Raw genomic sequence first — 25,396 nt, 5'->3', positions numbered from 1 at the left:
GACAAATGTATTTTCAAACTTCTGTCTATAAATCAATATTTAAATTTTTTATGACATTATTATATTATCTAATCAATTTGTTTTAGTTAGATTGATAGAAGGCATTTTAATTTGAGTTTTTATGTTCTTGTTTATATTATTTTTTTAATAATATTTATTATGAAAATAATAGGTGAACTACAAAATTTGGTAGGGCTAAGAGTCTTCTGGTGAACAACAAATATGGATAAATATTAAAATATATAATATCCAGTAGATTTTTGGCATGCGACTTTGTTCTAATTCAATGATTATGCATGATTCTAAATTTTAATTATATCACAAGTTAACTCATGCCTAATATTTTTCTATGGTTTAAGAAAAATTGTGTGACTTTGTATTATATTTTTACGGCTGATTTTCTAAATGTCAAGGCACCATTTTTCATTTGTGTTTTTTTTAAGAAGTGAAATGAATATCTATAAAACGATGACATTAATAAGGCGTCTTCTCTTTATTTGAAAAAAAAAATATTGGAAAATTTATACAAATTGTGAATAATATAAATTAATATTTAATTTGAGAGTGATTTATACTTTTTATTGTTCGTATATACTTCAATTTTTTGTTATTGTACTAAATAAATTATTTTTAAACTTTGAGTTATCATTTTTTTTTCTTATCGAGGTTGTTTGTGTTATGATTTTTTTATTCGTTTTGATTAGTATTATTGGCGGTAATTGATTTTTCTGATATTATATGATGTGTCTTGTTGTTTATATAAAAATAAGTATGAGAGTACACCAATCAAAGCCACGTATTTTGGGTCTTCTGTTCTACGAAGAGAATAATAAATGGTTTATGTGAATTATATAATTTCTTGTTTTTTCATACATATATTCTACGAAATGCGTCAAATTTTGAATAAAAAAGTTAAGACAAACATACTGGATGAAAAAAAAAAGAGACATGTTAAATAACAAAAAATAATGTTGTATATTACTATGTTGGGTGCAATAATTGTCCCTGCTTGGTAGAGCGGTCGAACCGTGGTGCTTGAGCTGTTGTGCAGTTTAAAAGATTTGAGTTGCACCATTACTACTAGCTATAGCTTTTGATAAAGCGGCAAGCGCTCGATCCTACAATTGGTATCAGAGCCAAGGTCACGGGTTCGATTCCCATTGATTGCAGAGAGTGCAATTATTGGGAGAGAGATTGTTGGATGCAATAATTGTCTCTACTTGGTAAAAATCATTTAACAACAAAAAAATAGTCGGAAAAATAAGATTATCAGATAAAAACAATGTAAAAAACCAAAAAAATGTCGTGATAAAGAAGCAAACTACGAGGATGTTAGATCCCGGATAAAGATTGTAAATAACATAATAGATGTTAAAGACGATCAGAAACTTACTGAGCATACCAAAATAATTATATGTATATTATAACAAACTACGACAAAGAGTTATTGAGTTGTCAAAATCAACCAAGAAGCATATTGGAAAAAGTGTCAAGTAGATAAGATAATTTCTCTGATTCATATACCGTCTATGGTCATATTTTTTTTAATGGCTTAGTTTGTTTCGGTTGATAAATGTTATTAGCCATGTTTTAATTCATTAAAATATTATCAAAATTTCGAACATATATTTTCAGCAGTTTAGGCTTTGCACGTACATTTTTCTAGTGCTAGTTTAAATATATGAATGTTAGAATTAGGGTACGGTATGATATGGCTTTCGACAAATGAAGCCCAAATAATTCAGATTAATATCAATAATTAACGCTACTTCTTATATGTTGATTTCATTCAAATATGGCAAAATATTCTAAATCTAAATTTTAAAAAATGTGGCAAGATATCCTATAAGACATGATTTCCACACCGTTTTTTCAAATTTCCTAAAGTTTTTTTATTTTATTTTTTGTATTTGATTGGATTAATATAAATATCCACGAATAAACTTACCATATAATCTGCTTATGAATTCAAATACGAATCCAAAATATAATTATTATCAGTCAAATATCCTTTCAAGCTATTTGGGACAAACTCATAAAATTTGTTTGGTCATCTACTTTCAATTTATGTCGAAGGATGAATATTATGCGTGAAATCGAAGTATTTAAGATATACAAATTATTTTATTTGTTTTGTTTTTTTTTTGAAAATTTTATTTTTTAAGAACAATTTTTCTAAAAAAAAAACCAAGTTTTACCAACCCCGTTAGCCGTGACGCCGTTGCGTGGCGAAGCCGACAAAACCAGAAAACCCCCACCCCCCTGTCCAACACATTCCAAGAAACAGAATCCCCAGTTTCATATTTTTTCTTTTGTCAATCTTTCCATCTTTATTTCGTATCTTCAGCGACTAAAACAATGTCCCTTGAATTGTGGGGGACCTTCAAAGAATCAATCACGGCATATACGGGGCTTTCTCCAGCTACTTTCTTGACAGTTCTTGCTCTGGGTTTGGCCCTTTACTATGTGGCTTCTAATTTCTTTGGTTCTTCAAAAGATATCCACATCCAGCAAAGGTCAAGAGGCTTTGAGGAGCAGATGCAGCCTCTGCCTCCTCCGGTTCAGTTAGGTGAGATCACTGAGGATGAGTTGAAACAGTACGATGGCTCTGATTCACAGAAGCCTTTGCTCATGGCTATCAAGAGCCAGATCTATGATGTTTCTCAGAGAAAGTTTAGATTTTTGATATTTGTGTGTTTGGTTTGTCGTCTTTGCCTCCTGGGTTGGTGTTTTGTAGAGTTTTGTTGTTATTTTGATTGGATGAGTTTTGGGGTGTTTTTTGTCTTTGTTCTTAGTTGTGATTTACTGTGATTTACATGCTGTGGCTTATGAGATTCTGGAAAGGGAAAAGTTTACATCTTTTTTGTTGATTTTAGTGATATATGTGTGTGTCATTGTTTATAGAGGAATTGAACTTTTATGGGTTTTCAGTGCTTATTGCTGGTTTTGTGGATTTTGGCACTTGGGTAATGTTAATATATTTCTTTTGCACGAAGAAAGATGGCTTTTGGATGTTGCTAATCTTTCTTGCTGACCTTTTAAAATATCCCTATCCATTTTATATAATGTTATCATTCTACTCATTTTATTCTTTCTTCTCTTTTGTTAAAGTGGAAAATTTATTTGGAATCGGATTTTTACAGTTTATCCTGTTTATGGAAGATGAACATAACCTTCTGCAGGAATTTCCTCATTTGTTATTTGCAACAGCTTCTTGGGATTCGAAGTTTGTGTATCCTTGATCAGACTAACTTAATTTTTTCCCATTATTTGTCAGCCTTGTGGAGTTGATGATTAAGTGCATCTGGAATTGATCGTGTGTGTTGTTTTGTTTATTACTAAAAACATTACACAACGGTCACATAGCATACTTAACTGTTTCTTGTGTCGTCTATGAAAAAAATTGTCGGTTAGCATACTGGACGCTTAACTGTTGATTTCCATATTCACACATTTTAAATAAAACCTGAATTTTTATCCAGGGCTATTCTAAGTTTCTAAATCGGAAACCATGCAATATTCAAGTATTCAACAGATGTGAAACTTTTGTAGCGAAACCAAGTTTCTTCCCTTGTTAAGTTTTTCTCACTTAACCCAATTGTAGCATTGGTATCTTTTTTTCCCTCTACGATTTTATTAATTGAAATTGCTATACATAGCAGTTGCATTACCATGTGCATTTTAATATTTTGGATCTCCCATAATGTGATTCTCACTTGCTATATCGGCAGGAAATGAATGCAAAATGTTTTCCTTTACATATTATTCTTTTAGAACAGTTAATTTCCCTTGCGTGTAGAGTCACAGAAACTGTCAGTGATACAAGAGTCTCGCAAGTGCAAATGAGTTACCGGTACTCAAATTCATCCTTTGTTTGCAGGATGTTTATGGGCCAGGTGGACCTTACGCCTTGTTTGGTGGAAGGGACACTAGTCGTACTTTTGCGAAGATGTCTTTTGATGAAAAAGATTTGAATGTGGTGAGCTCAATGGTCTAGGCGTGTTTAAGCTAGAAGCCCTACAGGATTGGGAGTACAAGTTCATGAGCAAAAAAGTGAAGGTGGGAACTGTCATGACGACTACTGTGCCAGTTACTGATGGTGCGGCTGAAGGCCAAGCTGCAATCGAGACTACTCAAGACAATGTTGCTGATGGCCCATCAGAAAGTGTTGTAAAGGAACTCCTGAAGCCGCTTCTGCAGTTGATAATGAGAAGGATAAGGAGTGATTCATTAGTATAATTAGTATTTAATATTTGGTGAACCATGAATCATGTTTGGTGTAGGATAAAAAAAAAGCTATTATGTTTGGAAGCATCTCGAACAGGCTGTTGTGTTGAATAAGCATGATTTTGAAGAAGTTGAGTTCGAATTTTTAGTAGATATTCAAGTTTTATGTGCTTTTGAAAAGAGAGTGATGTTTTACTGTTTTGGTTGGGGTACTCTCAAGTTAGTTCTTGGCTGTTAAGAGGAATGAATGGTTCTTCAATTCAGAGCTAGAATGAATTCCAAGAATCAAGTATATTTGGATCCTCTACTGTGTTGAAAACAATATCTAAGTGCTGTGTACTTTTTAAACGAGATGATCACATGATCATCTCGTTTAACATGACAACTTTTTAAATTAATCTTATTGTTGGGGAATTACCCCGAAGCGATACCGATCACGATGGTAATATAGTGCCGAAAAATTTGCGGAAGAAAACAACCTACAAGAACACAAAGATTTACGTGGTTCACCCAATATAGGCTACATCCACGGAACACTGCAACTTTTATCATCGGAAGAAATATTACAACAAGTGTATACACCAATACACTCAATATCTCACGATCCCAATCCGAGTATACCGAGAAAATATTTTCTCTAACTCACAAAAGAGAATTCTCGCACTCAAGAAAAAAATACGTCTTTTTTTTCTATGCACTCTCTTTTTATCAAAGCTGAAAAGCTTGTGATTTTGGGATACAATAACTGAAAGAATTGAGCTCTATTTATAACTAATTCTCTCCAGCAACTTTGTAAACTTTCCGATGTGGGATGAGAGATTTCTGAATATTTTATTTTGACGTGGGCCCCACCTCATTAAAAACTCACCTAACACTTATATGGTGTGATGTCCACAAGATGATCACGTGATCATCTCGTATAAAAAATGCACAACACCACATGCTGTGTTTTCCATACGGTAAAAAATCTAAATCCGAATCTAAGTATCCTAGGAATTGATTTGCATAGTTTATACTTTTGGAATACAAAATAATTTTAGTAGTTTTCTAACGTGCCTCTTGGTGGATGATTTATGGGATTGCAATGGATAATAAATTTGATTTTATTAAAATTATATTTAAAGCAGGTGTTCATACGAATGATTAATGATATTTTATCGTCCACTCGAAATTGATTTCAAATAAGGTTGAATTTTCAACAGTACTCTAGCACAAGGCGCACGTGTCAAAAAGTAGGCTCAAATTTTTTACAAGGCCGAGTTAATGGGAGAATTTGGCTTATCCAATGGCTGACGCTTCAACGTCTTCTCTAGCCACCCAAATCTGCGACCACCTAGCCTCCGTCTTCACCGCCTCCACCACCCCCCATCCACCGCCTCTCACCGTTCTCGTCGACGAAATCTCCGCCACCGTAGCTCGCGGCGGCCGGGTCTTTCTTTACGGCGTGGGCCGTGAAGGCCTCATGCTAAGAGCCCTGTGTATGCGTCTCTTCCACTTGGGTCTCTCCGCCCACTTAATTTTCGACATGACCACTCCTCCAATCTCCCATCCGGACCTCCTCATAGCCTCCGACGGTCCAGGGGGTTTCTCTACGGTCGACGCCATCTGCGGCGTGGCGAGAAGTGGCGGCGCCAGAGTGGTGCTTCTGACAGCTCAGCCGGAGCTGGGTTCATCTGTGAAGTATGCGAGCACGGTGGCTTATGTGCCGGCGCAGACCATGGCAGACGATGGAAACGGGCAACGGAGCTTGCTCCCCATGGGGAGCGTGTATGAAGGGGCGATGTTTGTGTTGTTTGAAATGGTTGTGTTCAAGTTAGGAGAGCTTCTGAACAAGAGTCCTGAAGAAATAAGATCTCGTCATACCAATTTGGAGTGAAATCTTGAAATATTTTATTTTACATTTTTTTCATTATAAAAATCACAAAAATTAGTTGATTTGATCTATCCGTATATATATAAATAAATTCAGTACTACTCTGAAAAACCAATAATTTTAAATTTAATGATCAAATTAGTTTACCAACAATGGTTAAGACAAAACTATATTTTGTTAAGTACTCTGAATAATGTTTACAAGATGCCATGAAAGGATGTCAGGGAATAATACATTATAGAATAATCTAACACATAACAAATTTGCACAAAAAGCAAACTGAAACTACAACTCCTCCACTTTCATCTAATAACACTGAATATTTTATCATTAATTCAAATACCAAGGTGATCCTGAGCATTCTACTCATCTTTGATATCTTTCAAGAACTTCAACACTTGAAGCGTAGTTGGCCTTCTGGCAGGGTTTTCAGACAAACAAATGCCAGCGATCTGCAGTGTTTGTAGCATAGTCTGCTTAGAATCCGCATCAAATCATCGGGTCAAGCATGTCCACAGCCTCACGATTCTTTGTCTTCTGGATCACCCATCCAACCAAGTTCCCCCCCTTCAACATCTTTAAAATCGGGTCCCGTAGGCTCCTTCCCGGTTAAAAGCTCAAGTAAGATCACACCATAGCTATAAACATCCCCCCTCGTCGTGGCCTTCCAGCTTTAACCATATTCAGGAGGAATGTATCCAAATGTGCCTGCAATATCTGTGCTGACATGTGTTTCACATGCGCTGATCATTAGTCGTGCTAGGCCGAAATCAGCAACTTTTGGTTCAAAATCTTCATTAAGAAGGATATTGCTAGCCTTGATGTCTCGGTGTATGATGTGGGGAATAAAACCATGGTGGAGAAAAGCAAGGCCTCGGGCAGAACCTACAGCTATCTTGAATCGTTTGGTCCAATCCAAGACTTTGGGCGTTCCTATTCGGTTTCTTAGCCAATTATCCAAGCTTCCATTAACCATATACTCGTAAACTAGCACTTTCTCCTCTCCGTACGAGCAGTATCCCAGCTATGGAACAAGATTTCGGTGTTTTACCTTGCCTAGCGTTTCCATCTCAGCTTAAAACTCCCTTTGACCCTGTGCTTTGGCTTGACTCAGTTTCTTAACAGCAACGGTTTTACCCTCGGGTAAAGTGGCTTTATACACGGTACCAAATCCTCCGTCTCCAATTATGCTTGTCTTGCAAAAGTTGTTGGCTTCAAGAATGTTGACTAGGGTTAGTTTCAAAAGAGGTTGCTGGAACATGGCAATGTTGATGCTTAGTGGCTCTTTTGATTTGCCGTCGCTATCGATGTTCACACTAAAAAATAATATTTTTAGCATAAAAAATATTTTTTTCATGGATGACTCAAATAAAAGATACGTCTCACAAAATACGATATGTGAGAGTGTCTTACACATATTTCTGTCTCTGATGAATTATCGACAGGGTTCAATTCACTTCAAGCTTAAGCTTAAATAGGAAAGTGTCTGACTCTACTGCTTTATTAAATGCTTTTACCTTTGTAAGAAATCTCTATCATCAAAGCAACTGGCTCATGATTAAAATTTGGCCAAATTTACAAGTTCAAATGAAGTGTGATTAAAATTTGGCCAAATTTACAAGGTCAAATGAAGTGTGAAAAAGTGGTCGAAGAACAATTTTTTATTCCATGATCGCTGTACATTTTTAATTTAAAATGTGTATTTTTTAATGTTATAGTTTGAGTACTATTTTTTTCCTATAGAAGTTATTACAGTTAATGGTATTTCAACAAAATGACTAAATTTTGAGTTCGAGACTCGAATTATAATGTGCTCTCAAAATATGAAAAAAGAAAAAAAGTTTCGACATAAATAATAAAAAGATTCGATAATAGTTTGCTTAGAGCATCTCGATTTCGTCTTGTTAATGTCGAGAATTAAACTTAACTTAACCCTATAAACTAGTTTAAAAGAGAAATTGTTCAATTCTATATATATAGCTCTTAAGACCCCAATGTCACTAAAAAGAGTGACTTGTTCGGAGAGAAAGAAATCTTTGATTAATATTTATTCATTCTTTCATTGTAACATTTTTTTTATCTCTTTGATATAAATAAAATATGTGGTATTATGCCACATGTAATTATATTTTTATATTTTTTTAAAAAGAAAAGTTTTAATTTATATGAAAATAAATTAACAATGTTTCAGAAAAAAATTCAAATAAGACGACAGACGTGTTTAGGGGTGTTTATCGGTCGGTTCGATTCGGTTTTCGAATTTTTATTTCGGTTTTTTCGGTTTCAGTTTTAGAAATATATAATCCGATATCCGAACCATTTTTCTTCGGTTCGGTTTCTACCAAAGCGTTCCGGTTATTTCAGTCGATTAATTCGGTTTTTGTATAATTATTTAAATTAATAATAAATATATTGTAAAATATAATATGTTAATTTTCTATATATTTTTTTAGTAAAATATTTAAATACAAGGTCTAAATAATTTAACAAACAACAATCAACTAAAAATTGCTTGAAATAGTTTTTCATTCACTAAATATCATATCAAAATATACAATATTAAAAACTTATTAATTTAATGAAATTTCGGTTTTTTCGGTTTTGACATATATAATCCGAAATCGAACCAAATAAACTTCGGTTTAATATTTATATCCGAAATACAAAATTCAGCTTTCGATTCGGTTCGGTGCATGATTTTTTCGATTTAGATTTTCGATTTTTTCGGTTTTATCCGAAGTTTGAAGTTTGAACACCCTAGACGTGTTCGTCTTATTGGGCTCCAGCTTCGAAACTTGGATCAAATTAGGAATTGGGCCTACTCATGCAGATCTGTTCGTCTTTTATGATTTATCATTTTATAATATATAAAACATTTTAATTAAAAGGTTTAAGTTTTAATTCATCATTTGTACTTATATTCGATATAAACGTGTGTGTGTGTGTATATATATACATTGTATAGATACAAATATGCCAATTTTTTTAAAAAAAATAGTAAGTAAAATTAATTAATATCATTCATGTAAAATAATTTTTTTCTATATTTTTGAAAATAATTATCATTTCGATAAATGATCAAAATCCAATAATTGAGAATGATACACCATTTTGAACATCCATCATTAAAAAAAAATATCTTTTAGAGTATTTGAATATATTCACGATAAGTTGATCTATACTAATTAAAAAAGATATTAGTACAGATTTCATGGATGATCCAAATAAAAGATTTGTCTTACAAATACGACCCGTGAGATCGTCTTACACAAATTTTTGCCTAAATAAATAGTGTCATGGCATATGATGAACATTACATAAGAAACGTGTCCAATCATATGCTCAAAAAGATGTATGGAACGTGTTAGATGCCTAATGGGGAGAGAAAAGAATCTAAGGCTAATCTCAAAGGATATAAATATATATCTATCTATATATATATATAATCTATCTATATATATATATATTATTTGTAATTTGCTTTTTTCAAATTTATTAATTTCTATAGTTTACTTCATTTAAAACATATATAATTTTTAGAATTTAATGGAATGTCACATGCTACAAATGGGTGTGTATTCCTTTTTCACCAGAGGCAGGACGCTTGGCAAGTTTGATGAATCAATCATTCTGGGGACAGGACAAATCCTTTTGCCATAATTGCAAACGACTGACCCCCAATTTATACTCTCTTTTTTTCTTGATGTGACATCGTCAAATCTTAATGTTTAGATATGGCATAATACATTGTGTGGATTTTCACAAAGATGCAAAGGACACTTGTTGGTTGTTGGGCAAATGACGAGTCATACCTCATGTCCGGGTCATCGATGACCCATAATATCATATAGATAATTCAAATCAAAGTCAATATGTAAAATATTTTTTTTTCAGTAGTTGGGTATGTGAACGCTCGGGATATTTTATTCCTTGGAAATCAAGAGCCCGGGCCCTCATGTAAAGTCCCCGATAAACTATTCTACCCGAGCCACCTTGAAAACAGTGTCACACTCGAGTATATAAGCACGAGGTATCTTATCTGTCAGAGCTACATAGATTTGACGTGTTAGATAAGTCATCAGAAAGTATGGGCAGCCGACTTGCCATACTTAGCAGGTGGACACTGAAAACAAGGAAATGATGAGATTTCATCCTATAAATAGCATGTATACTTCTCATTTACTGATCCTGAAATTTTGAATTCTCAAACTCTCACATATATTCTAACATATATTGCTTGTGTTCTTCGTCTTCAACCTGCTGACTTAAGCATCGGAGTGGCCACATCGGACATCTCATCGGTGCCCATTCACGAGTTCTTTTTCTTGTTTGCAGGTTTTATCTGAAATCAGTATCCTTACTCATTTTTCCTAAACACAAAATTATCTTCATCATCCGGTTGATTGCCCACATATCCTATACCCGATTCACTCGGATATCATCAACGAGAATTACTTCAAATGTAGCACAAATAAATATTAGTACAGAATGAGATAATTTTTATCTCTATAAGAATAACAAAATCATGTTAAGGCCTGATTCAATATAAAATCTATCGAGAAATAAAATAATATTCTAAAATCGAGCGAGAAGCAAATGAGGTTACTTAATACAATTTAACCAGCAGGAAATCAGTTCAAGAAAAGAAAAAATGTGAGAAGTTGCCTAAGTTTTCTTATCTAGCTTTCTAATATTCGAATGATGTTTGACTCGAGTATTACGGTAACTTATGTCGAAAAAATAGCTATGTTGTGTATTTTGATCCCAAAAATAATGAGAAGATTTTGTGAGTAAGTGATTAAAGAGAGATTCATAATTACTGAGAGAGATGAAGTTATGCATCAGACAAGGGACACGACTACCTTTGATCGAGATAACTTATTCTTTATGCGTAGTCCAAGAATGCAATAACAATTCTTAATAAATTAAATCGGTTAATTAATATTATCATGTGTATATATACATATATACATACATAAAAAGATGTTGCGAGCATTATATATTTATGAGGAGGTCTCATGTGAGACCGTTTCACGGATCATATAATCTGTGAGACGGGTCAACCCTACCCATATTCACAATAAAAAACTAATACTCTTAGCATAAAAAGTAATACTTTTTCATGGATAACTCAAATAAGAGATCCGTCTCACAAATACGATCCGTGAAACCGTCTCACACAAGTTTTTATCTATATTTATAGAGTTTTATTTATATTATATATATTATAATTTATTAATTAATTGGTCAAAGATTTCCAAAAATATATTGTCATACCATTGTTGGATAAATATATAATCCTTTGAAAATAACATATTCAATGTAATTTGTACTCGGGAGATCGAAGCACAATGAAAAGCAGAACTATTCCCATTTGCCCAATGATATTATATAAAAATGTTGTAGAGCCTATATATATTCTGATTCCCAGTCCCAACTAGCCAATGAGCAGAAGACAATTTGATTTTTCAAAAAGAAAAAAAATATAATTTTTTTTAATAGTAGAAATCTTAAGCCATGCGTGCAAGCAATTCTGTTGCAAAAGGAAGGCATCAATAATTTTTGGAGACTTGTATATATCAATCAATAATTTTTGGAGACTTGTATATAAAATACGATATACATGACCGTCTCACATAAATTTTTGCCAAAATTTAATAAAGTTTTTTTTTATTGTTAATGTCTTAATTGTTAAAAATGAAAATTTCATTTATAACTAATTAAGCATTGTATTTGAAAATATCGGAAAACCTCCATAAATAAATATTTTATTACTGCATGAAAAAAAAAATCTATAAATTATACGCGGAAATTGCATGATTTATGATTTTTTTGTTTTTGTTTTTCTCAAATAAAGAACGTAGGATGCCCTACTCCAAATAAGAGGCTCTAACTCAGCAAAATTCTTCCAAACATGTTTCTTTCTGGATACCGCGGACAACTTTTTTCATTTCATGCATGAAAGAAGAAATTCTCAAGAATCTTTAAACTCGTAATCCAAACCCTACACGTCTTTTTTTTTGGCACTATAAAAGCAACTCTTTCGAACAATGCCACAAAACAAAACCAGACAAAAACACATTTCACTCTCAGAGTTTCCACTTTTCTACTTGTCATCATGTCGAGGCTTGCGGAAACCCTTTGTGTAGGAAGAATTATAGGAGAAGTGGTGGATTGTTTCTATCCCAGTGTACAGTTAAATGTGATATATAATGGGAACAAACATGTCTCCAATGGACACGAACTCATGCCCGCTCTTGTGGCTGCCAATCCCAGGGTCGAGATAGGTGGCGAAGACATGAGGGATGCGTATACTCTTGTAAGTCGTATATATATATTTTATATATATATATATATATATATACACACACACACACATACGTGCTGTGTGTACTTTTTATAATTTATTACTTTATATATACAGTGATATTGTAACTGGGATATATATGACATTATATCTTCTGAATTCTGAAAGAGTCTTGTTTACTAAACTTATATTCATAACAAATTATATTTGTGTGGTTTCGAAGGTTATGACTGATCCGGATGCTCCGAGTCCAAGCGAGCCGTACTTGAGAGAACATGTCCACTGGTTTGTCATGAAGACACTAATAAATAATAATAATTTTTCAGATAATATAACTATGCATTACACATAGATTCATCACATGATATATATTAACTGATAGAATTTAACATTTCCAGGATAGTCACCGATATTCCTGGCACCACTGATGCTTCTTTTGGTAAGTTTAACGAATTTCTTATTTTATAATTACAAACTAAAGTCAAATTTAGAACACAGATGTGAAATCACACGATTAAACAGGGAGAGAAGTTGTATGCTACGAGAAGCCGAAGCCGACGATAGGCATCCATCGATACGCATTTGTTGTTTTCAAGCAGAAAGGGAGGCACAGCGTTAAGTACCTACCTTCTTCAAGGGATCATTTCAACACAAGGAGATTTGCGCAAGAAAATGGCCTAGATTTGCCGGTTGCTGCACTCTACTTCAATGCACAAAGAGAGACTGCCTGCAGAAAAAGATGATTAATTAATTCAAAAATTACAAGAGTAACTGGTATTAATTAATAAGATTCTGGTGGTTTTTGGGATTGCTACAATATTGGTTGGTGGGGGTTCGGACAAACTTTTTTTTTCTTTTAAGGTTTTTTGTTTATTTTAATAATAAGAAATGAAATGCATGGAAGTGTGTTAGAATCAGATTGTATTTTTTACTAGAAATTGGGATGAGATAACATTGTGGTCCCAATGTATGAGAATAATGATCAGTGAGATTGCTGGATGTTCAACTTTAATTGAGTGTTGCTTCTACTTTGTGGAAACATTGATTAGCTAAACTTACAAGAGTAACATATGCCGCTTTTACATGGATTTTCACATTTACTCCCACTCATATTCCATAACTTTTCTTGTCAAAATTTCACCTTAATTTACATCGCAAACAAAATTTCTAAGAAACTAATTTTTCACAGCTTCTCGAGTTAACAGGCCAACCAAACGAGAGGCTTTAGTTGAAAAGAAATTGTACTGGAACAAAAAGTAAAGTATTTCAAATCTTTTGCATTTGAAGCAACGGGTAATGTTACTGCTCACAAGGACCTAACATTCTGGTCTTTTATGATCAAACTCGCAACCTCCGACTTAGATAATGATTTTCGCACAAATAACTTACCAGGATTTTCAGTTTACAAAGACACAAAAAAGAAAACCTGAACTAACCTAAAAAGAATCTTATTTACCAACATGATAGCTCCCACTTTGATATGTAGACATCAGGAGATACTTGCAGCTCACTAAAATCTTAGCACACAACCAGGAAAACAAGAAACTTGTATATACTTCTTCACTTGTGAAACCAAACATTCTTAAACAACTAATAATGCCACAAATATGGTGGCATACTACTATAATCGATCAGTCTCGGTGTACCATCTTTACGAGCTCCTTCGGTCAACCAAAGCAAACACAGAAACGGGAGCGGACTTGTGGTATTTTCCAGACAAATACGAGAAGGATTCTCGAACAAGGAAAAGAATGGATGCAAACCAACCATTGATCTTGACACCCAAAACTTCAAACTAATGCAAATATATTTTTTGAAACAAACAAATCATGCATTTATTTCGGCATTACACTGATGCTCTCTGCTGCAGCTTCTTCTTCCCCAAAACATACTTGAACATGTCGTTTTCTCGAGTCTCATTGCGTCCATTTTGTCCTGTTCAGTTGATGTGGATTGTGAACGATGGGGCGACTCTTCTTGAGGGTCTCTTTCGCCAGAATCAAAATTCGGACAAGGTCCCTCATTGCACGTGCATAAAGGCATGGTGACAGAAGGAAATGGGCTGCAAGTGACGGGACAAAACATATCTGAGGTAATAGAAGACACACGATTCTTTCGCGTATCGGGTGAACCAAAGGATTCGGATGCATCTGGCTCTCGCGGATGAAGCATGCATGGTGTGCATAAGCTAAGTGACAATGGTAATTTGATCTCCTTTGACGAAGAACGGGGGAGTTTGACAAAAGAGATGATGCCGTGTCGACAAAGAGGACAGGGGATGGAGCCTGGGGGTACTGATGATTCCAACGGGATGTTACTGGTCGAGCAAAGGTAGAGAGCACATCTTACACAGAGTTCATGCGCACACCCTGAAAGTTAGGACAGATATTCATGAAAATTGGCGCAAAGAATCATTTCATTGTACATAATTAGACACCAAAATATTTTCTTGTCACATGTATATGGACCGAGCCAAATTCCAACTATTGAACTTTGCGAGCACCGACGACTACAAATTACTACTTTTAAGCCAGAAAAACTCAAGTTAGAATGGGAGCGCAGCAGGTTATTTGACTCAGATGTGTGGTCCTCTATCTTTACGCCCGACTATTCTATTTCATATTATCAGAGAATTCTGACATCGTATTTTGCTGTTTACAGATCACTATGATGTTCCAGAACCTTGTAAAAGAAGATGGAATACTAAAAGTTACTGCTATGTCAGAAAAACAGGAGTCAAAATGACGTCAATGCAAATATATATGTTCATAATTGCGCAGATTAGCATCTATCAAGTCTTGAATGGAATATTAAGGGCAAGGATTCGAATTTGGAGCAAGTAAATGCAGATATGGTCGCTGGTACATCTCAATCTATGAACGATGCTGGTATTTGGGGTGGATATTCAATACTGTGTCAATGGGGCACAGAGAAAAAATGCAAATGAAACCTAGAAACTTGTTATTTGAGAGGAAAAACCATTGAACTGAGAGCACTAGTCCAAGTTCAAAGCATTGCTAGAATAAACTAGAAGGAATGAATTTGATGCCCACATAAAAGTATGGAAATAACCATGGATACATTATTATTCAGTCAAACATTGTATCGATGATGAAAAAAGTACCAGACCTTCAGCAGCTACACTGCATGCTCGCTCAATGCACACGGCACAAATATCAGCATCATCTGATGCAGTTGTTGAGGTCTGCAACCCACAATCTCTGAAGAAATAAAAAGAATTTCAGTGTTAATTATCAAAATTGGTTGAGATGAAAAGAAAATTTGATATTCTGCGATGGAGTGCCGTACAGAAAACTATTAAGTGTTACAAGAAAAAACTGTATTTATTCAAAATTCTTTGATTCTCGAGAGAGAACACTTGCTTTTTTAAAAAAAAAAAAGCACCACAAGCAACTGGTGTTCGAGTTTAAAATATTTTAGGAAATCAATTGCTCCACCATGTGATACTTGGTTGGCCATCTTTCGAATAAGTACGTCATCAACACAAAAACCACAGATGATCAGCTAACAAAAAGTTTCTTCCATCTTCATTCTTACCTTGCTATATTTAACACGCTCATGAGTGGCAATGATAAATAATTAGAAGGTGGAAACACTGGGATTGGCAAATCAGAGTTAGGTGTCAGCAGTGGCTCGAGCCAATGCCGTCCCCACGTCCTTGCGACATCAAGAGGAAGCCATCTGAAACAGGCTATATTATCACCCGGTGTTGCACATAAACAAGTACTAAAGCGAATATTGAGAAAATGTATGCAAATTTCAGTACCCATTGCAGTTTAATGCCAATCGACTGGCGCCTCTTGCAAGAAGGATCTGTGGAAATCAAAATGGACAAAATTATCAATACACCACATTTGCAATACCAGCAAAAAATAGGCAGATAGTTCCAAATGTTTATTTCTTGAAACTTCAAATTCAATGACATAAAAATAATGATCACCTGGCAGCATTTCAAGTTTCCTCCGCACGCAGCATAGTGCAAAGGAGTGCTACCAGCCCCTATAAATTTACGACTCAAAGAAATCACGAAACAGTAATAAAAACAAAAGGAGGGTTATCCAGGATAAATAATCAACGCTCAAGAAAATAGAATACCTATCAAATCCATAGATGTGCCATAATGGAATGTTACAGCTGAAACATTTGCATGAAGGCCGAGTAGGAGTTGCACACAGTCAAAATATCCATTCAACGCAGCCATGTGAAGAGCCGTAATACCACCATCAGCAGCCTTATTTACAAATTTGGAGAGAGCGCTGTCACAGAATGAGGAAGATACAAATAAGAAAATACATAAAGGTGACCAGATCTCGAAATTTTACTAATCATTTGCACTAGTTATTATTTGACACTTTTACACAGCAAGAAAGAAGGCCAAAAAGACTTCAGAAAAATAAAAAAACTATGGTCGCACTTGGTTTTATCAGTAGCACAACCACTTCCATCTCCATTGGTTTGAAAATTTAGAGCCTCGAATGGAACACTGGGAACAAAATCTGCAACCACTAATCTTATGCATCGCAAATGACCGTTGACAGCTGCAAAATGGAGCGCAGTCCTCCCGCTAAGATAATCTGCTCTAGTAACCTGAATTTTACAGTAGTTGCGAGCTTCAAAAGATAATCCATCAATGATACACAAAGTTCCAAATTTTAACAGCGCAGACAATCAAGGAGCTCGTAACCAATTGATAGACCAACAAACATAACGATTACACACTGATTAAATTCACCTCTCTTTTTCAATGTAAGCTACTGGATATTACAAAGAAATTGAAGAAAAGCAAGCACATTATATTTAATTCAATACTCACGTTGCATCGAAAGAGAATAAGAGTTTGAACAACTTCCCAATGACCGTATCGACAAGCTTGCATCAATGCTGTCTGCATCAACAATAACATAATACTTAAGATAAAGAATAAAGATCGATTAAACCCTGTACAGATCTGTTCATACAAGCAAAAACCCATCAATAATATCTCATTATCAATTCAAAAACCTTGATCACAAGTCACAACTAAGTTGATCTAAACAATAAGATTTTTCTTTTGCACAAGAAAAACCAATCCATCCATCTGATGTTAGAAAATGGGGAAAACCCCGAGTTTTATCCCAAAGCATAATTTGACATTATCCCCAAGAAAGAAATTAAATTAAAAAGAAAACTGAAGACAATATATTACACCTGTCCACAGTAATTTCTCGTATTCACATCAGCTCCGTTCTCCAGTAACAATGCCACAATCTAAAAATCCAAAATTTCAAAAATCAACACAACCACCAAAAGCAACAGATTTGAATAGAAACTCAAACAAGAAAATCAACCCCAAAAGACAGAGAAAAAGAAAAATTAGACCTTTTTCAAGAAATAACCAATGACTTAAAAAATAGGTTCGAACCTCGATATGACCTTTTGCAGCAGCAAAATGTAGAGGAGAATTTAATCCACCGAAGGTCGAGTACTTCGCGAGGCACGGATTGCAATCCAACAGCATCTTCGCCTCAACAAAATCTCCATCTCTTGCAGCTGATACCAATCTCTCCCCTGAAGCAGAACACCCAAAGGAATTCCCCATTTCTTGGTTTTCTCCCTCAATTTTTTAGGCCTTTCCTCTTTCTATAAATCTTTGTATAGATTATGTGTACGTGGATTTACTGATTTTTTAAGCAGCTCTAAGAGTTTATATATATTAGCTACTCTGCACACGCGGTACGTGTGTGTACAATTTTTTTTTATAATTATTTATGGACTAAAATGAAATTTGACAAATTATCGAAGTACTAAAGTGCTATTTGAATAATTATAATAAAAAAAATAAAAACAAAAATGTTTTTTGAAATTTAAAAAAAAAACAAAAATGTAATTTTGATATCAAATAGGGGTAAAATAAGGAAACCAAAAAACAGACCAAAGACACCAAAAACAGTTATTCTAATATGCTTAAACTTAATAAATAGTAAAATATATATATATATATATATATATATATATATATAGATATATATATATATATATATATATATACTATCTATTAAGTGTGAGGCATTGATAGTAACTACCTAGAGAGGACACCAACTATATATATATATATATATACGAGGAAGGGATTTAGGTCAACTGTCGAACAAATTCTGAAAATAGTTGCAAGAAAATGGTAACATATGTAAGTTCCAAATTTTATGAACTATTATCGTATCCTACATTGAAATGTCAAAACAAGTTTGGATAAAAAGTTTTTATCACAATTAATATACATTATTTGACCTTTTTATTATAAAAAAAATTACTTACCAATTTTATTTATTTTTTTTGTTTTTTTTTTGTCAGTTTATTTGGACATAATACGAAAACAAACAACCAGTCAAAAAAAAAATACGAAAACAAACAATTTTGTGTATGGAAAGAGCACTGAGCTTTTTCGGGGGATTTCGTTGGTTTATTGATGACTGGAAATGATAATAAATAATAAGGGAAAAAAAATGCCAGGGATTGCTTGTCAAATCAACATTCTTGGCTTTTTCTTTTCTTTTTTTTTTAAAAAAATAATAATAATAATAATCCCTTTGTAGGCAATTAAATTTTGAGACATTTTTTGAATTAATTGCTCTTGTTTTTGGTGAGTGTGGTTCATTCGTAGTTCGATGTATCTCATCTGATGCATAATTCAGTCCAGAAAGCAAATTTAAGTGGAGTATATAATGTTGTATAAGCAAATATATGATCGAATATTTAGACTTTACCTTGTAAAATTTTTCCCGAACATAAAGATAAATGAGTTGGGCCTTGTACTTTGATCCTGATTGTGTTCAACATGGACCCATCACTTTGGTTAATGAACTACGAGATCGATCGGGTTGGCTTAACTCGGATCTGAGTTGGATCGGAATAATGGTATATCAATTCATTAATTCTTATTTACTATGACCATGAATTTGGCTTTCTTCCACAAGTGTTGTGTTTCTTGGCCTAATTTCATACTTTTCTTCAAACTTTTGTTATACCCTTTTAACAATTTGCATGACACTATGAAATATCATTATAGAAATTTGCAATTGATTTTAATCACAACAAAAGTCAAAAGAAAGATTATGACTGGGATTATTTGCCTAAAAAACAGTGCAAACTTTTCAACAAATTTAAAAGTGTACATGGTACCACCTTTTGTAAATATGGTATTAGGTACGAAGAGGGATCAATGTATCTTCGTGTATGTCCATTTGATCGAAACTAAATTCTATTAGTTATGGATTGTCGATTTATATGTTAAGATTGCTAAAGACTCACGATCTGAACTCGAAATGCATATGGATAACTTCGAACTTGAGTCGATTTCGATGATAGTTTAGAATATTAATCAAGTAATGTTCGAAACAACTCATGAAACTTAGGTAGTGTTTGTATTAATCAGATGATTTGAATTTGAAGGAAGAATTTAAAATTACTTCATATTATGGTTAAATTTGAAATCCAATAAAATGAGTACTTGAAAATAAATATTTGACAATGAAACAAACGAATAGATTTTAAATTTCTAAATTCGAATTCATTCATTTAAATACAATTTCTGATAAATTGACTCAGATTAATTTATTATCTCATGTACATCCCAAATAAATTGTGTATAGGAATCAGTTGCTTCATATCTATACTATTATATTAAGTGTGAAGGCCTTAAAATAACTACCTTTGAGTACACCAAAATATTTAATTCCATAATTACCCTTCTTACCATACTTAAAACCTTTTCAAGTCACTCCATATTTTAAATAGAAAAAAAATCAAAATAAAACTTCCCTTTTAAATCGAACAACTTTTCTAAATCGAAAATAGTTGAGCCCCTAATAATAACCGCTATATGAGGACACCAACTTTCTTTCCTATTTTACCCTATTTCATTTTTTATATTATATTTTTTCTTAACAAATAATATTATATTCACCGTCATAAGGAAAACTGCTCACGTGAAAAATAATATTATTTCTTCTCCAAACTAGCCACCGTGAAAAATAAACTCTCTTCTTTATGCTGTGACGTCATTATGTCGTAATATCATGAATATTTAATATATTAGCCACATGTATTCCACGATTACTAGTCTTTATTGAATCAGATTCATTTCTTTATTTATTATTTCATTTCTATTTTTTTACTTGTTTTGGGTAATCAGTTGGTCTCATGAAGCCAATCCTTCTTTCGAATGGCTTTGATTTTGTGTAACCTCAACTATTCATTACGAGCGACCGAACATTCAACGCGGGCCGAATTCTATTCTAATTAGTTAGAATAATTATATATTTAAATCATTTTTCAATTTCTTAATTATTTACAAAATTTTATATCATCTTGGATATTTACGTAAATAAACCAATCCGCTCGTGAGTTATTCGAACATCGATTCGATAAAAGCTCGTTTATGAGACACGTTAAGATAAACTGGCCAAACTCAAAATTTAAAATATTCAACTCGTTAACTTGTGAACATATTTAGTAGTAAGTTTATAAGTCTCTCTTAAATTAAACAAATAGTCTTAATACTTGATTTATAAATTTTTTACGTTACTTATGAAAATTATAGAAAATTTTATTAAATTTATTAGAATAAAATTACAAAATTTAATAAGAGTATTATATTTTCTCTAAATATATAATTTAATTTTTAATAAATTTAATGAATATTTAAATTTATAATATATATTTATCAAACTCGGTAAAAGCTTGAATAAGCTCGTGAATCATGAATATTTTCATCAAATAAAGCTCGAGCTTCGCTCGATAAAAATCGACTCAAACTCAAACATTCATGAATTTGATTCGACTCGATTACATCTTTATTTTCACTCCTATCAAATTTGTTTTCTTGACATATGAGGTCAATGTTGGTCTGAACCAACTCTGATTATATATATTTATATGATAAAAACGTAGCCTCTAAAAATTTGTCTGCTAAGAGACAAGTTGATTTTGAACGAGATATAAAATTTATCCCAACTCGTAAATTTTTTGAAAAACGGGATATGTGACTCAACTCTCGAGTCTCATGGCCTGTCCTGGAAGAACCCAAATTTTTATATATACGTTGACTCGGTAATTTACTGAAAAAAAAAAATCTAGTTCAATATTAATTAAAAAGAAAATTAATTTGAATATTTTGTTTATAGTTGATCAAACTAAATCAATCTTCTCTTTAAGATCGATTTGAATAATTTAAACAATATAAATAGACTTTTGAGTATTTCTTGAGTTTGAAAAGTTAAATTGTGGGTCTTTAACTAGTTTGAGAAGTCAAATATGAAGATTCAATAATTCTGAGACATGATGAACGTGACATTAATAGTGAAAGAGTGATGTTCGGAGTAAATGACTATGAGATGTTATTTAACAAATAGAAAAAAGTAAATGATAGACTATCGTGTTTGACGAAACTGAATGATTTATTCTCTGTACTCATGTTGTCTATAAGATTTTGTTAATAGTTGCATCAACATAATGAAAGTTGTCGATGTTGAAGTTAATAAAGACTTATCTTCGATCAATAATGTGACAAGATAAATAAAAAGAGCAAGCTCTATGTTGTCGATTGAAAAATATATAGTCCGACAATTGGATTATACAGATTCGATAAATATTTCAACTTTAATACAACTATAAATTAATATTTATGCAATTTATTCGATTATTTGTTGGCTTGTTACGGATTTAATATATTGTTTCTGGTGTATTTATATATTATTTATTGTGTTTGACATTTGCCAACCGAACTTTGTAGTTATTTATCGCAATAAAAATATTCAATTTTTACTTTTCACCTCAAATTTCATCGAACATAAGTACAACTCTGCCGAAGAAATGAAATAAATAGAGATGCAGCCGAGTCAAAAAAAATATTCAGTTCATGCCTTGGTTTAGATCGGTGGACATCCGGATGAACCAACCTTTGGAACTAGTACTTGTTATGTGCGTCACGGTAGAGGAGGCATAAAAATTGTGCAAATATGATACAATTACCCAACTCGAATTCCCTATCATTGCTTATTTTTAAATGATTTTCAGTCTATTTTTAAATATTTATTTCATTACAATTATACAAAAATGGAATTTATGTTTTGTACGGTCAAATAACATTTTACATTATTTCCAAAAAACTAAAAATAATCTGAAATTATTAGCTCCAAGTTCTTACCAAAAAAATCCTTAAAATCAAACGCAACGTTAGCTTCTTTTATTTTATTTACTTATTGTCCAAATGTTTAATAACCGCGAAGAATAACTGAATTAGTAACTCCCGGTACTTCGGCTGCTGTTCTATGTTTCGCAACCCACAGCTAGCCATGTACACCACCCAGTAGCCACTGAAAAACAAGCTCAAAAGCTCCCCCATACAAGACACGTGGCAATCAAGCGAAGCAATACCACTGAACATTGCTGTGAGGATGATAACAGATGATCCCTACCCTCAATAGCACAGAATGCGAACCGAACAAAACAACTCCTCTCAACACGTTCATCTCCCCCACGATCCCACTTCAATTTTCACTCCAATAAATTCAAGAAATTTCGGGTTATAAGACAAGATAAAGGGATTGAATACAAGAAATAATAGCAGCAGCAGCTTGCAGCCATGGCGGGTGAGGATATAGAGAGCAAGAGGGAGAAAAGCAACTACTCTTCAACTTCAAGCGCAGACGCGTTTGAGGAGGGGGAAAGCCAGTGGACTTCATGGCTGATTCCAGTATTTGTGGTGGCTAATGTTGCGATGTTTCTTGTCGTGATGTATGTGAATAATTGCCCGAGGGATTTGAAGAACAGGGGTTCGAGTTTCCGTGGTGACAATGACAAGTGTGCGGCTATGTTTCTTGGAAGATTTTCTTTCCAGCGGCTGAGGGAGAATCCTCTCTTTGGGCCGTCTTCTGCAACGTGGGTATCTTGTTTCTTGAATTCTCACTTTCGTTTCTTGCTGAAATTTACGCTTGATTTTACTTGTTTTTTTTGGTCGGAATTGTGGTGTAATTGTGTAAAGATCGAGTTTTTATTGTTTTCGGGATGATTCTTTTTCTGTGTTTTTGTTTTTGAGGCGGAAAAATTGTTCGGCTGATTAGCTCAAGGATTAGTTTTTTAATATTTCATTTTGTTTTTGTTTTTGTTTTGGTGGTTTTATGAACCATGCTTTAGTTTATGATCTGAATGTAGTAGAGGTTCTATGCTTACACATTCAATCTAGAATTGAGTTTTTTTTTGTTAGTCTGATTGATTACATTCTTGTTTTGGAGTAAACTTTGTTATGGACTGTTCTGCGATGTTCTTTTTCTTTGCTCTAGTTTTGTATTTTATACAATGCTGAATTTGATGATTCCTAAATTTATATATGATAACTTTGTTGTGCGGGGAATTTTTTCCATTTGGTGATCACAGAAATACAAAAGGAATATAGTTCTTCAAAAAAAAAAAAAAAAGTAAAACAGTAAATCTAAGCTAATGGCTCTTCGATTCTGCTTTTCTTGGTACCAAAGATTAGAGAAATTGGGTGCTCTTAATTGGAATAAAGTGGTACACCGCCATCAAGGCTGGAGGCTTATCTCGTGTATCTGGTTACATGCTGGCATTATACATCTTCTAGCAAACATGATGAGCCTCGTCTTCATCGGGGTTCGACTTGAGCATCAATTTGGCTTCGGTATGAACCCTCACTCCAATAATCTGTATATTTCGAATCATTGCCTTTTTAAAAAAAAATCATTACATGTTATGTATACTCAGTGATATATAATTCAAAACATGCCTTGCAGCGCGAGTTGGCGTCATCTATTTAATATCCGGATTCGGTGGGAGCATACTATCATCTTTATTTATTCAAAACCGAATTTCTGTTGGTGCCTCTGGCGCACTTTTTGGACTTCTTGGAGCCATGCTTTCCGAGTTGATCACAAACTGGTCTATATACACCAACAAGGTGAACAGTCGCTCATGGCTCTCGAGTTTTGGGCAAGTGAAAACTAAAATGACTTTTTAGCAATCTGATTCGATCTTTTTGCCTCGCAGATTGTGGCATTATCAACCCTTTTGTTTATAGTCTTGATTAACCTAGCAGTTGGGATTCTTCCACATGTTGATAACTTCGCCCATATCGGCGGATTCTTGGCTGGATTCTTGCTAGGCCTTGTTCTTTTACCTCGTCCACAGTTCGGGTGGATTGAAAGACACAATATTCCTGTCGGAGTTCGTGTAAAATCTAAGTACAAGGGTTATCAATATGTACTTTGGTTTGTCTCTATGATATTGCTGCTTGTCGGGTAAACATTAATGTATTTCGATCCGTATCATTACACTAGGTTGTTAACTTGCACTTCTCGAGTTACTGATACGATCGTCCAAACTGGTTGCCTTTTTAAATGCAGATTTACTGTCGGACTCGTGATGCTATTCCAGGGAGTGAATGGATACCAGCGTTGCCATTGGTGTGGCTATGTGAGCTGCGTCCCGACTTCGAAATGGGAATGCGATGAAACTTGAACGTCATAGGTTAATGAACAGCTTCCAACTTCAATCAGACAAATTATTACGAGACATTGAGAAGTGTTTTGACATACCATGGCCGACTACTGGAGTGCAAATAACATTAGTCTGGTTAATTATTGGCATGTATAGTGTTGTCCTTTTTGAGGAATTTCTTGTTCAAAAATAGTTCAAGTTATTGTGCTAGCTTTTTGTTTTAAGGTCATGGTTTGTTTTTAGTTAGTTTAGCTTCATTTTTTTCAAATTTTTATTTGTATATAGTATAGTTTCATACGAGGAAATGAAATGTCATTAATTTATGTTTGTACATGGTACTCGTGAATCGTGATATATGTTTAAAAAAAAAACATATAGCATCACCTATATAAAATTAACGATCTTTAAAATATTTGAAGATTTTTATTTCTAATTTTTTAAAATACAAAGTTTTAAAGGATTGTTTATTTTATACATAT

General features: G+C 33.5%; 5 protein-coding genes and 1 pseudogene across 6 annotated transcripts; 4 read left to right on the top strand and 2 right to left on the bottom strand.

Annotated features, from left to right (window-relative positions):
* The first annotated feature begins 2,206 nt into the window (after positions 1-2,206).
* Positions 2,207-4,453, top strand: LOC140817500 (membrane steroid-binding protein 1-like; annotated as a pseudogene).
* An 862-nt stretch (positions 4,454-5,315) lies between these two features.
* LOC140816836 (uncharacterized) lies at positions 5,316-6,172 on the top strand. The gene has a single exon (XM_073176318.1). The coding sequence runs from the start codon at positions 5,513-5,515 to the stop codon at positions 6,101-6,103; it is 591 nt and encodes a 196-aa protein (XP_073032419.1). The 5' UTR covers positions 5,316-5,512; the 3' UTR covers positions 6,104-6,172.
* A 601-nt stretch (positions 6,173-6,773) lies between these two features.
* On the bottom strand, positions 6,774-7,361 carry LOC140817295 (leucine-rich repeat receptor protein kinase EMS1-like). The gene is made up of 2 exons (XM_073176940.1): positions 7,224-7,361; positions 6,774-7,124 (listed from the first exon to the last, which is right to left on the bottom strand). Exons 1-2 carry the CDS (start codon positions 7,359-7,361, stop codon positions 6,774-6,776), a joined length of 489 nt encoding a protein of 162 aa, XP_073033041.1.
* A 4,816-nt stretch (positions 7,362-12,177) lies between these two features.
* On the top strand, positions 12,178-13,402 carry LOC140816527 (CEN-like protein 1). The gene is made up of 4 exons (XM_073175859.1): positions 12,178-12,419; positions 12,631-12,692; positions 12,806-12,846; positions 12,930-13,402. Exons 1-4 carry the CDS (start codon positions 12,219-12,221, stop codon positions 13,148-13,150), a joined length of 525 nt encoding a protein of 174 aa, XP_073031960.1. The 5' UTR covers positions 12,178-12,218; the 3' UTR covers positions 13,151-13,402.
* A 257-nt stretch (positions 13,403-13,659) lies between these two features.
* On the bottom strand, positions 13,660-18,615 carry LOC140816526 (E3 ubiquitin-protein ligase XBAT33-like). Of its 2 annotated transcripts, none has more exons than XM_073175857.1 (11): positions 18,508-18,615; positions 17,830-18,103; positions 17,616-17,675; positions 17,242-17,313; positions 16,843-17,015; positions 16,524-16,684; positions 16,369-16,427; positions 16,195-16,241; positions 15,966-16,109; positions 15,537-15,628; positions 13,660-14,776 (listed from the first exon to the last, which is right to left on the bottom strand). In XM_073175857.1, exons 2-11 carry the CDS (start codon positions 18,004-18,006, stop codon positions 14,235-14,237), a joined length of 1,527 nt encoding a protein of 508 aa, XP_073031958.1. In that variant the 5' UTR covers positions 18,007-18,103; positions 18,508-18,615; the 3' UTR covers positions 13,660-14,234. The 2 variants fall into 2 exon arrangements, with proteins under 2 accessions (XP_073031958.1, XP_073031959.1); XM_073175858.1 differs by having other exon boundaries at positions 18,504-18,595.
* A 4,315-nt stretch (positions 18,616-22,930) lies between these two features.
* On the top strand, positions 22,931-25,140 carry LOC140817261 (RHOMBOID-like protein 2). Its single transcript, XM_073176900.1, has 5 exons — positions 22,931-23,345; positions 23,939-24,102; positions 24,215-24,378; positions 24,468-24,718; positions 24,824-25,140. Exons 1-5 carry the CDS (start codon positions 23,050-23,052, stop codon positions 24,936-24,938), a joined length of 990 nt encoding a protein of 329 aa, XP_073033001.1. The 5' UTR covers positions 22,931-23,049; the 3' UTR covers positions 24,939-25,140.
* The last annotated feature ends 256 nt before the right edge of the window (positions 25,141-25,396 follow it).

Source organism: Primulina eburnea, chromosome 16 (assembly GCF_022965805.1).
Source record: "Primulina eburnea isolate SZY01 chromosome 16, ASM2296580v1, whole genome shotgun sequence".
NCBI lineage: Eukaryota > Viridiplantae > Streptophyta > Magnoliopsida > Lamiales > Gesneriaceae > Primulina > Primulina eburnea.
This window is presented reverse-complemented; position numbering and strand designations above follow the sequence as displayed.

Coding starts and splice junctions, on each gene's coding strand:
- LOC140817261 (XM_073176900.1), top strand. CDS start 23,050: ATGGCGGGTGAGGATATAGAGAGCAAGAGGGAGAAAAGCAACTACTCT. Junction 24,103..24,214: donor TGAGCATCAATTTGGCTTCG/GTATGAACCCTC, acceptor CATGCCTTGCAG/CGCGAGTTGGCGTCATCTAT. Junction 24,719..24,823: donor ATGATATTGCTGCTTGTCGG/GTAAACATTAAT, acceptor TTTTAAATGCAG/ATTTACTGTCGGACTCGTGA.
- LOC140817295 (XM_073176940.1), bottom strand. CDS start 7,361: ATGTTCCAGCAACCTCTTTTGAAACTAACCCTAGTCAACATTCTTGAA. Junction 7,125..7,223: donor CCGAGGGTAAAACCGTTGCT/GTTAAGAAACTG, acceptor CTTGTTCCATAG/CTGGGATACTGCTCGTACGG.
- LOC140816836 (XM_073176318.1), top strand. CDS start 5,513: ATGGCTGACGCTTCAACGTCTTCTCTAGCCACCCAAATCTGCGACCAC.
- LOC140816526 (XM_073175857.1), bottom strand. CDS start 18,006: ATGGGGAATTCCTTTGGGTGTTCTGCTTCAGGGGAGAGATTGGTATCA. Junction 16,685..16,842: donor TGTGCTACTGATAAAACCAA/GTGCGACCATAG, acceptor ATTCTGTGACAG/CGCTCTCTCCAAATTTGTAA. Junction 16,242..16,368: donor GAAACTTGAAATGCTGCCAG/GTGATCATTATT, acceptor TGATTTCCACAG/ATCCTTCTTGCAAGAGGCGC.
- LOC140816527 (XM_073175859.1), top strand. CDS start 12,219: ATGTCGAGGCTTGCGGAAACCCTTTGTGTAGGAAGAATTATAGGAGAA. Junction 12,420..12,630: donor TGAGGGATGCGTATACTCTT/GTAAGTCGTATA, acceptor GTGGTTTCGAAG/GTTATGACTGATCCGGATGC. Junction 12,693..12,805: donor TTGAGAGAACATGTCCACTG/GTTTGTCATGAA, acceptor TAACATTTCCAG/GATAGTCACCGATATTCCTG.